The sequence below is a fragment of the Erpetoichthys calabaricus genome, chromosome 11, assembly GCF_900747795.2.
Source record: "Erpetoichthys calabaricus chromosome 11, fErpCal1.3, whole genome shotgun sequence".
NCBI lineage: Eukaryota > Metazoa > Chordata > Cladistia > Polypteriformes > Polypteridae > Erpetoichthys > Erpetoichthys calabaricus.
The window spans coordinates 96,630,432-96,642,600 of record NC_041404.2 but is presented as its reverse complement, the minus strand read 5'-3'; the positions used below and the strand labels follow the sequence as shown (position 1 = coordinate 96,642,600).

The following is a 12,169-nucleotide window of genomic DNA, read 5'->3' as shown; positions in this document are numbered from 1 at the left end:
GCAGTCATTGGGGCCACACCAGCCAAACACCGTTCTTTCCCAATCTCTCCAGCTCACCCTAGGTTTGCTCAGCTGAAGAGACTTCAGCCACCGCAGCCCTCACACTACCGACCCCCATCTTTGCTGCATCTGCCAATCCGCTCGGGGTTGGTTGTGCTCCCGTCTTCCTTCTCGCACACAGTCGTCCCTCAGATCCCTAAGGAGGATTCCACCTCAATTGAGCCCACTCCTCCACATCGCCAGTGGGCACTCCATACCGCGAGCACTGATCCTTTACTCCACATGGGACACCTGACTGCGCTGACCTCTCTTTAAGCTGGCTGGCTCGTCCTTTTTCTTTCACCCCCGATGCTGCTCTTGCTCTCCAAGCCTCTCCTTCATTTCTCTCTTCTGGTTTTTCCCCCCAATCTCCTGTGCCAGCCTGTACTTATACGGCTCCATGGGCGCAGAGTCTCAATCATGCACTGCAGGAAGCCGATTAAGCAGTTGAGAATGATCGCACCCTGACGTGCAGGTGCAACTCGCCCCAATTACCTCATCAACTCCCCACGGCTGCACAATGGTCCCCACGGAGACTGACACGCCCAAATGGATTATTTAAAAACTAGCATTTCATTTTCGAGCCGCAGACTCGCTATATAACAGGACCTCCCCCACCCACTGGTGCTTGGAAAGCTGTTAAGGTACATGGACCTTTGAATCTCCATCTGGATCATTACAATATGATTAGTGTGCTACTAACTATATACAAGAGTTCATAAATAAAACTAAAAAATTACAAAAGACAAATTACACTTTGCTACACACACAGCTGCACAACTAAAACATGCCTGCAGCATAGTCTTCATTACAGGATGGTGAGGAATTTTAAAAACTCCACTAATGCAAGAATGAATTAAAGTTACAAAATTCTGACGGCACCACAGTTTCTCCAGGAACTTATTTAGGTACTGACCAGTCCAGAACCGGTACCAATTTAATACCAGCTTTCAAGACCCATCCCTAATTGCCATAGTGTGTAGCCTATTTTGCCTATGAAAAGGGAATACTGCATTTTGTACAACATAACTGGCAATGGCAGTGTTGTCCCTTTTGGAGGATACTGCCAATAAGAGTTTTCAAGGATTGCGATAATTTTTTTGGCTAATGATGTCTGGCTTATTATCTGATTTTAGACTTAGAGCTGTCATCTTGGAGTTATATGGTGAAATGAAGCCTACATTACAGATGATCACACAGAAATCACATGGTCCCTATTCCATTACAGGATTAGGGTATTTGGAGATGCATGTCCTGGTTCACAGGTTACGGATCTTGAAGTCCCACTTGAACAGTGTCGCACCACATGTATGGGATGATAGAATTAAGTTTTTTCCCTGATGGATCCAATTTTCAACATGATCAGGGTGAACAACCAAAAATCAAAAGCCAATTTGTAGTAATTCCTGATTTTCCTAATGCAATTGGTGCATTGGACTGTTCATATGTTGTGATATTGGCTATCATAGAACTTTGTTTTTTTATAAACAGAAAACACTTTATTTCATATACCACAAATATTTAATGTTGGCATGTGTCTGATGTTTATACAAGGTGGTCCAGCTACTCCAATTCCTTTTTATCAAATAGTAGTGTGGAAAGCAGACCTCAGGATAATGCTGTGTGTGCTTCATAGTAAGTAAGCCTAACTGATAGGATTGAAATAAAGTTTACTACAATACTACTTGTATTATTATCTTCCTTTTCACGTGATGGTGAATACACCACAAGGTAAGGAAATACAATGAAAGGCACTTGCAGCACACTAATTGGTGATTGAATGGACCATTGGTTCAATAAGTTAGATGGTGGTGTTTGGACTTGATAGGCAGCTCACTGCATTACAGCCCCACAAAGGGTAATAACACATTGATAATTCTTTCTGCATTCAGCTGTTGATGCTTGCTCCAGGTCTGCTGAGCGACCATTAAAAATGTTTTTCTGGTTCACCATTGGCACAGTTTTTATACTTCGATGTAAAGATGTCACTTGGCTGTAACCAAATTTATATGATGATTATATCATGAATATTCAAAAGAGGCAATTTTATGCTGTGTTATGGTTATTGATGGACGGTATGCGTAAAATCAAATCCACAAGTGCATATTTGTCAGTTGATCTGAATTTTATAAAGGAACTTAATGTGACATGTGGTGCATGTATGGTATTAGTTTTTTTTTGTGTGTACTCTTGTTTTTGCCTTTTTGGGAATAAGCAAAATTTTAGCATGGAATTTAAACAATGTTTTATACATTAGAGATGAGAACCTTGGTCTTGTGCTATTATATTAACTGGGCTAACCTTGTAGGTATTTGGGTAATTAAATTCTTTTCCCATTATAATATCTTTTCAACCCCTCAAATGTGCTGTGTACACTTACAGTATTTCTAATACTTCCTAGTCTGTTACAGGCTTCCTCACTTGTGTGCATTTTTGTGCACAGTTCTAGTATCCATGTTATTAAAAAGATCCATTTGCAATTGAGAATCCAAAGAGCAGCTTGACTGAATTTGAGGACTATCAGAGGTGACCTTTGTAAAAAGATTGAGGCTTTTCACTTAAAGCAAACTGAGGTGAAGATGAGACATGAGAGAAATGTTGAAAATTATTGAAGGAATTTGGTGAGCTGCAGATACATTAAATAACTTGCCAAGTATTGTAGATTGGTGGAGGACTTTTGGGTCCATCAGAACTTAATACTTTGCAAAAGGGATTTATCAGCTCTTTTTGGTTGAATGACATTTTTTTTTCTAAGATTGCTGTTGCTTTCTTCTAAATGCATAATCAGCTGTTCTGGATTTTCTTGTGCACACAATTACTGGCTAAATGCTGGCTTAAATAACCAAGAGACGGTCACATATGCCTGTGTAGTGTGTTTTTGACTCCAGTTTGTGATTTTTATTCCATAGGAATTAACATTCGTGTGATTGACCCCTTCACAGTCAAACCCCTAGATGCTGGTACTATAATTTCAAGTGCTCGTGCAACTGGTGGCCGTATCATTACTGTTGAGGACCACTACAAAGAAGGTTAGAATTGAATATAAGCTTGAGTAGCCTTTTTATAATATGATTGTGATTTCTAAACTCCCTTTTGTATTTGTAGGTGGCCTAGGAGAAGCAGTATGCAGCGTAGTTGCAGAAGAGCCTGGTATTATAGTTCAGCAGTTGGCTGTGAAACGTGTTCCACAAAGTGGTAAACCTGCTGAGCTCCTTGAGATGTTTGGAATCCGTGCAAAGAATATAATTGCTGCAGTTAAATCCACCTTTGCAAACTGAATCCTACCCAGTTAACTGCTTCTGAAAAGCTTCTCCTGTTTAGTAATACATGGTTTACAGTATTGTTTTGGGACATGCATTTAAATATTAGACCACTTATTTCTTAGGTCTGTTATTTTTGTGTGTTTAAGTGTTAAAATCTGCAACAGATTCAAAACTGGTCATGTTAAACCATTTTACATTCCATTACTACTTTGTTGTACTAGAATGTAAAACATTGTTTGTAGTTTGCATCAGCAGCTGAAATGGATGTTAATTGTACCTGTGCTTCTACTGTTATTGTACCATACATCGTAATACTGTGCTATATAAACTAATGTAACAGCCTTAAACATTCCATTTCCTGAATGTAAGTTCTTCCACATACAGTATACAGAGTTCAGTATCCTTTTTGTTGTAAAAGTAAAAACACTTGTAATTCTAAAATTTGTTTAGTTTTATTTTCCCTTGTAGTTAGCCTTAAATGTGTAACCGGACACCAATATATTTTTCTCTCTCCCTCCTTTATTGAATAATATTTACTGAATAGACTGTTAACTAAATTAAGTAGTGCTTGGGTGTTTTGAAAACATTTACAGTTTTATTTTCGAACTAACTAAAAATGGTTTCTGCTTCTTAACCTACAAGTTTACATTCGGTTATCAGAATGATTAAGTGAGAACAATTTAAAAACTGGATACAGAGAAACCATTCTTTCTAAGTTGGATGGTTGTCCCACATTGTTTGACAAAATGAGGAGAACTCTGTTTTCTCTTAAGTGATGTGAACCATAAACTGGCCCATTCTTTAATATGGTTACGTAATAGAAGTAAATGCAAGTAATTTGCCGTATCCCTTATTAATTCAAATGTTTTACCTGTGTGAGTAATACTTCATGGCTTTTAAAATTTAAGCCCATTTTTAGGTTATTGCAAATGTATTTTGGAATAAATCCCTTCAACATTACATGCTATATACTATTTAAATGAATAGGTTTAGTTTTGTTTCCATTAAAGATTCATGTATTGTTTCACTTGAGATAATAACTGAAAATGAAAAAAATATTTAATTGTAGCATTTTTTCCCCTTTTGTGGGAGGGTGGAGCAACACTAGTTCTTAGTGTTTTGGTTGGAAGTGATGGCTGATGTAAACTTTAATCAATTGTCTCTCAAAAGGTCACACACACACACACACACACACACACACAGAATAGTAGCCCCTTTGTTTTATGAGGTGACTAGCATTTGGAACAAACTGAGAAATTATTCAGATTATGCTGTAGAATTTTTAAGCACCTGAAAATCAAAAAAAAAATTACATTACCTAATCAAATCCTTCACGGTTCAAACAGAGTAGCATGTTTTAAGTTAAACTCCTAGCGAGTGGCATATTTCACCAGGGTACTTAGAAAGTGAATTATTTTTAACTAGTCTTAAGGTATATGTGAAAATGCTAAGGTTTAAAGACATTTTTTGACTTTTTTTTTTTTTTTTTTTAAATAAGTACCAGTAATGGTTTTCATCTAAAGTTTAAACCTATTATTCATTCCTCTGATATGATGATGATTTACAGTGTCCCCTCAATCAATAAATGTTTCAGGCAACATGGACAACACCAGGAATGGATTGATGTTTGAAATTAGTTTATAGGAGCACTTTCAGTGTTCCTAGCCCATCAGGCAACTGTGCATCATAAACCTAAATCTTAATTTTCCATTAATTTTGCAGTGTCACATTGTTGCTTCAACTTGAAGTTAAATAAAGAACACTGTTAAATGTGACCCCAATGTGCTGCTCACATGCATTCTTTTTTCATTGTTTATTTTAAAACGAGACTGATCAGCATGAAATAAAGCACTGCATGGAAGGGCAAACGTTTTAAGTTACATTTTCAAACCATGTCCATTTTTATGTATATGGTCAAGAGAGAAGCTTAGAGGAGAATAAAAGAAAATTATTCTACCGAAATGTATTGGTTGGGTTCTTGGTGTGTTTTAAAGTATAAGCAATTAACATTTTTGAAAAGGTGAGGAGTGACTAAGCTATTTACAACTTTAAAACTTTATTAATAACCCTTTAATATGGGAATACAGTCAAGTGTTTGGTGGACAGTTGTATATTTTCTTATCTCTGATATGTAGTAGGAAGTTTTTTGTATTCTAGGAACATTTTTACCTATTACCCGAACAGTTACAGTGAATCTGAAATTGTTGGATTCACTTGCCCTTGCCTGTACAAAATGAGGAACTTGATCAGCTAATTTGATAGACTATATGACAAACATCTGTGGGTAACTGACCATCGCAGCCATGTGAGCTTGGTGGACATCCAATTCCAAAACCATAGGCATTAATATCTCCTTCCCTGCTCATTGCTGTACCCAATGGCAGTGCAACTCCCCATCCTTTTCTGTGCTGTGCAGTTCAAAAAGGTTTTCTTGCTGCTAGAGATAATTGAGTGAGTTGAACTGTTTAAGGTCTTGGCATAAACGATAAGCCCCGTTGCATCTATGCAAAGCCTGTTTAAATCACAGACCCTTTATTTACAACTCACAGCCCAGTGTCCACAGTATTGTTAACAACATATATGTAACATTAAAGGGACATGCTAAACAAAAAACCCTGTATGTGGCAGTGGCACAAGTGTCTTTTATATGAGTAGCCCAACCTGTAAACCATGGTTTGCTGGAATGTCACGGTAGTGTTTGACATAAGTTGTTTCAAAAGTAGAAGAGTGAACCAGCTGTACTCCAAAAAGTGTGTGTGTGTGTGTGTGTGTATATGTATGTTATAATAAACTGCTCAAAAATATTAAAGGAACACTTTGAAAACACATCAGATTTTGCGGTGGGAGGGGGTATATCATGCTGAAGCTGTACTGATATGGACTGGGTAATGTGTATTAGGAATGAAAGGATGCCACATGGTTTGATGGAAATGACAATTATCAACCTACAAAGGGCTAAATTCAAAGACACCCTGAAAAATCAAAGTGGAAAAATGATGCAGCAGATTAGTCTATTTTGCTGAAATTTCATTGCACCAAGTCAAAAATCGTACTCCGTAGTTTGTATGGCCCCCACGTGCTTGTATACGTGCCTGATAACATCGAGGCATGCTCCTAATCAAACGACGGGTGGTGTCTTCGGAGATTTTCTCCCAGATTTGGACCAGGGCATCACTTAGTTCCTGGACAGTCTGAGGTGCAACTTAGTGGTGTCAGATGGACCGAAACATGATGACCCAGAGGTGTTGTATTGGATTTAGGTCAGGCGAGTGTGGGGGGCCAGTCAATGGTATCTATTCTTTCATCCTCCATGAACTGCCTGTATACTCTCCACATGAGGCCTGGCATGGTCATGCACCAAGAGGAATCCAGGACCCACTCCACCAGCATAGCATCTGACAATGGGTCCAAGGATTTCATCCCAATACCTAATGGCAGTCAAGGTGCTGCTGTCTAGCCTGTAGAGGTCTGTGCATCCCTCCGTGGATATGCCTCCCCAGATCATCACTGACCCACCACTAAACCAGTCATGCTAAATGATGTTACAGGCAAGAGGTCAGTGGTGGACCTGCCAATTCTGGTATTCTATGGCAAATGCCAATCAGGCTCCACAGTGCCGGGCAGAGACCCCACTAGGGGACATGGGGCCCTCAGGCCACCCTCATGAAGTCTGTTTCTGATTGTTTGGTCAGAGACATTCACACCAGTCTCTTCTTTCCCCAAAGGAGCAGATACCGGTCCTGCTAATGACCGTATCCAAATGCAAAACTAGTTAAAAACCATCAGAAAAGATGAGGAGGAAAAAATGTCTGGCCTCCACCTATTAAACCATTCCTATTTTGGGGGTTTCTCATTGTTGCCTCACTAGTGCACCTGTTGTTAATCTCGTTAACACCAAAGCAGCTGAAACTGATTAACAAGCCCCTTTCCTACTTAACTGACCAGATCAATATCCCAGAAGTTTCATTGATTTGATGCTATGCTCTGATTAAAAAGTGTTCCTTTATCTGAGCAGTATGTTATGCTAGCCCAAAATTGGATCACTTTATAAGAGCTTCATCAGTCTTAGTCGCAGTATAGACTCACTACAAGGTGTGACTAAGCCTAGACACCAGTACTATGAAATGCAAAACATACTCGACTTCCAACTGTACCAGTGAAATATCTCCATGGCCCATAAAGTCTAGTATATAGTTGCAGCTGCATCCCAATGATCCTAGGAGCTCTGTTGTCGGGGGCTTTATGCCCCTGGTATGGTCACCCAAGGCAAACTGGTCCTAGGCGAGTGACGTGACAAAGAGTGGTTCACAAAACCACCTGTGATGCATACAAACCTTGGATGGCGTTTTCCCTTGCCCCCTCTGGAGGTCGGGCTCGATGGTGAGCACCCACGGGGCTTGGCCGAGCACATCCCAAAGAGGCAACGTAGGTTCCCCTTCCCATGGGCTTAACACCTGTAGGAGGGGCCAAGGAGGTTGGTTGCAGTGTAGTGATGGGCAGAGTGAAGCATCAAAACGTTTGAAGCAATTGTGTCGGAAATCATATCGAAGCTTTGAAGCATTTGACACTCGCCTCTCTAGGGACACCTCCTGGCCATTTTCATTAACGTTACACAAACTCATGATCCACTTCAATTACGTCTGTTACAACTCTTATTGCTTTTATTTTTTAGCTGCTACAGACTGACGATGAAGAGAAGGGTTCATCGGCAGCTTCTAGACATCCGGCGCCGCCGAGAGTGGCAGCCTTTTCAGCAGCTCCATGTATGATTGTATATATATGTGTATTTTTCTACTTTTTTTTTCTATTTTTATTTATTGATCACTCCTACCATTTTATTTTATGTGGATTCGTTCCCTGGACACACTTACTTTTACAACATGGGCATGGATTTTTACACGCCGAGACTCGCCTATTCAAGTACTCAACTTCGGGCGCTGAGAACAAATGCCAGTGCCAGTGTGGTTCCCTATTTACCCGATGAGGTAAGAAGGCGGTATCGTGGCAGCAGAGCCGGCACTAAGCTTAAAATGAAGCAGCTTGCGAGAAAGTGGCGTTTTAAGCCTTCGGTGCCTTCTGTTATTCTGGGGAATGTGAACTCAATCTCAAATAAGATCGACGAACTGTCTGCGCTGGTGAAAAATGTCAGAACTTACAGAGAATGCAGTTTGTTGTGTTTCTGCGAAACGTGGCTAACTAACACCATCCCAGATGCTAATGTGGAGCTACTCGGGTTTAGCACCGTTAGAGCGGACAGAGACGCAAGTACCTGTGGGAAGCACAAAGGAGGAGGACTCGCTCTCTATGTTAATACACGGTGGTGTAACTCTGGACATGTTAAAGTCAAAATCTCCACTTGCTGCAGGGACATCGAACTGTTGGCCATAAGTCTGCGTCCCTATTACTTGCCCAGAGAGTTTGGACACGTCATTGTTGTCATCGTGTACATACCTCCTCGGGCGGACGTGGAGATAGCGAGTGACATCATCCATTCTGCTGTTGCTAAGTTACAAACGCAGCACCCTGAGGCGCTTGTGCTAATCGCTGGAGACTTTAACCATGTGACGCTGGACAAAACATTGCCTGCATTCTCCCAGTATGTGGACTGTAACACCCGGGGAAATAAGACTATTGATTTACTGTATGCAAACGTTAAAGACGCATACAGTGCCACCCCGCTGCCTGCGCTTGGGAAAGGAGATCATAACCTGGTTCTGCTTCAGCCTCACTACAAACCAAAAGTGAGAGTCCTACCTGTAACCAAACGATCATTCAGGAAGTGGACCCCGGAGGCTGAGAATACTCTGAGACAATGTTTTGGAACTACAGACTGGGATATCCTGCAGGGATCACATAGTGAGAACATTGAGGAGATTGTTGACTGCACTACTGACTACATCAACTTCTGTATGGACACTTTAGTTCCAGTAAGAACAGTACGCTGCTATGCTAACAACAAGCCATGGATTACAAGTGACATCAAGGGCCTTTTGAACCAGAAGAAAAGGGCCTTTAAAGACGGTGATCAGCATGAGCTCAAGCACGTGCAGAAGGAACTCCGAGTCCAGCTCAGGGCGGCGAAGGAGCAGTACAGGAGAAAGCTGGAGCAGAAGTTGCAGAACAACAGCATGAAGGAAGTGTGGGATGGGATGAAGATCATCACTGGCTGCAGCTCGAAGCAGGGTGCCACCATCGAGAGAGACGTGAAGAGAGCAAACGAAATGAACATCTTCTTTAACAGGTTTGACCACCCTAACCCACTCTCACCTCGGATTACTGCACTCTCTACACATCCTTCTGCTGATACCAACATAGGAGAGACATCCCCACCCACAATTACAGCAGCGCAAGTGAGTAGAGAGCTGAGGAAACTTCGTGCCAGCAAAGCAGCAGGTCCAGATGGAGTATCGCCACGACTGCTGAAGGTCTGTGCATCAGAGCTGGGGGGTCCTCTACAGCGCATCTTCAACCTGAGCCTGGAACAGGGGAAAGTCCTGAGGCTTTGGAAAACATCTTGCATCACCCCAGTCCCAAAGGTATCACATCCTGGTGAGCTGAATGACTTCCGGCCTGTCGCTCTAACATCACATGTGATGAAGACCATGGAGCGGCTGCTGCTTCACCACCTGAGGCCACAGGTCCAACACGCCCTCGACCCTCTGCAGTTCGCATACCAGGAGAAGGTGGGAGCGGAAGATGCCATCATCTATATGCTACATCGATCCCTCTCCCACTTGGACAGAGGCAGTGGTGCTGTAAGAATTATGTTTCTAGACTTCTCTAGCGCCTTCAACACCATCCAACCTCTGCTCCTTAGGGACAAGCTGACAGAGATGGGAGTAGAGTCATACCTGGTGGCATGGATCGTGGACTATCTTACAAACAGACCTCAGTATGTGCGTCTCGGGAATTGCAGATCTGACATTGTGGTCAGCAACACAGGAGCGCCGCAGGGGACTGTACTTTCTCCGGTCCTATTCAGCCTATATACATCGGACTTCCAATATAACTCAGAGTCCTGCCACGTGCAAAAGTTTGCTGACGACACTGCTATCGTGGGCTGCATCAGGAGTGGGCAGGAGGAGGAGTATAGAAACCTCATCAAAGACTTTGTTAAATGGTGCGACTTAAACCACCTACAACTGAACACCAGCAAAACCAAGGAACTGGTGGTGGATTTTAGGAGACCCAGGCCCCTCATGGACCCCGTGATCATCAGAGGTGACTGTGTGCAGAGGGTGCAGACCTATAAATACCTAGGAGTGCAGCTGGACGATAAATTAGACTGGACTGCCAATACTGATTCTCTGTGCAAGAAAGGACAGAGCTGCCTGTACTTCCTTAGAAGACTGGCATCCTTCAACATCTGCAGTAAGATGCTGCAGAGCAGATGTTCTATCAGATGGTTGTGGCGAGTGCCCTCTTCTACGCAGTGGTGTGCTGGGGAGGCAGCATTAAGAAGAAGGATGCCTCACGCCTGGACAAACTGGTGAGGAAGGCAGGCTCTATTGTTGGCATAGAGCTGGACGGTCTGACATCCGTAGCAGAGCAACGGGCACTCAGCAGGCTCCTATCAATTATGGAGAATCCACTACATCCATTAAACAGTGTCATCTCCAGACAGAGGAGCAGTTTCAGTGACAGACTGCTGTCACTGTCCTGCTCCACTGACAGACTGAGAAGATCATTCCTCCCCCAAACTATGCGACTCTTCAATTCCACCAGAGGGGGTAAACGTTGAACATTATTCAAGTTATTGTCTGTTTTTTTATCTGCATTTTTTTTTTTTTTTTTTATTACTCTTTAATTTAATATTTTTGCTGCTGGAATATGTGAATTTCCCCCTGGGATTAATAAAGTATCTATCTATCTATCTATCTATCTATCTATCTATCTATCTATCTATCTATCTATCTATCTATCTATCTATCTATCTATCTATCTATCTATCTAGTGTCTGATGTCTAAAAAATAGTTTATATATAACTAACGCCGACAGGCAGAATGCACTATACGATAGCAAGAGTTAAACAAAATAAGACGCCTCACTCATGGATTCCCAGCTCTTTCAATTAGTATTTACTTTTGCACTGTATCATTATAATCGCTCCTGTAATTAGTATTATAATTAACCCTCATCTTTTCTTGAGATCACATTTAATAGCCTTAAATGTTTTCTTTGGTCTGACTTAATTAAAACGGAGTGGACAGAAAATAAAGGTTTATCCCTGTACTTTGCCATGATATAGGTAAGCACATTTGAGAAAGAAAAGGCGAAATCCTTAAATCACAGATGTTATTTTTCGATCAAGTATTGAAATATTTCATTTATTAATACTTTACAATATTTTGTAGAGCACAAAAGTAACGAGTTCGCTACGAAGAAAGGACGCCGTCAGTGGCTCAACTAACTAAGGTGGCTGCTTTTCAAATTCTGAGCGTAGTGCTAGCCTGAGTTCGATCCAAATTAAAGACTCATAATAATTAAAAAACAATCTGGAGTGAAATCTTTATAACCAGTTTGAACTAAATAATTTTGAGAGATACTGTGGAAGGATCGCATAAGAGATCTGTTCGGGAATCATCCCCACTTAGAATCGCAATCAAAATGCGATGACTGATTGCGTAAGGCAGCTCACGTATTTACATTAATTAATCTTCTATTCATTGCCATTTGACGTCCATGAACCCCTCCATTGAATAAGGTGATAACAAATCAGGTTGAATTTGCTCTGCTGCACCAAACATTCAAAAGTGCCAATCCGGAGCACATCAGAGAGGCTGAGAGACACGGCGCAGATCAGTGACCGACACACACGAGATACTCCAAGGTGAGCAGTGCACGTATCAAGGTCGGCATTAAAGAT

The 12,169-nt window shown here is 41.5% G+C and overlaps 1 protein-coding gene across 1 annotated transcript in view; it reads left to right on the top strand.

Moving 5' to 3' along the window:
- Window positions 1–3,743, top strand: part of LOC114660745 (transketolase-like protein 2) — a 140,638-nt gene extending 136,895 nt beyond the window's left edge. The window contains exons 13-14 of the mRNA XM_051933546.1: window positions 2,949–3,068; window positions 3,145–3,743. Coding sequence (XP_051789506.1) covers window positions 2,949–3,068; window positions 3,145–3,317 — 293 coding nt within the window. The 3' untranslated portion in view covers window positions 3,318–3,743. The remainder of the gene's footprint in view (window positions 1–2,948; window positions 3,069–3,144) is intronic.
- Window positions 3,744–12,169: the final 8,426 nt, after the last annotated feature.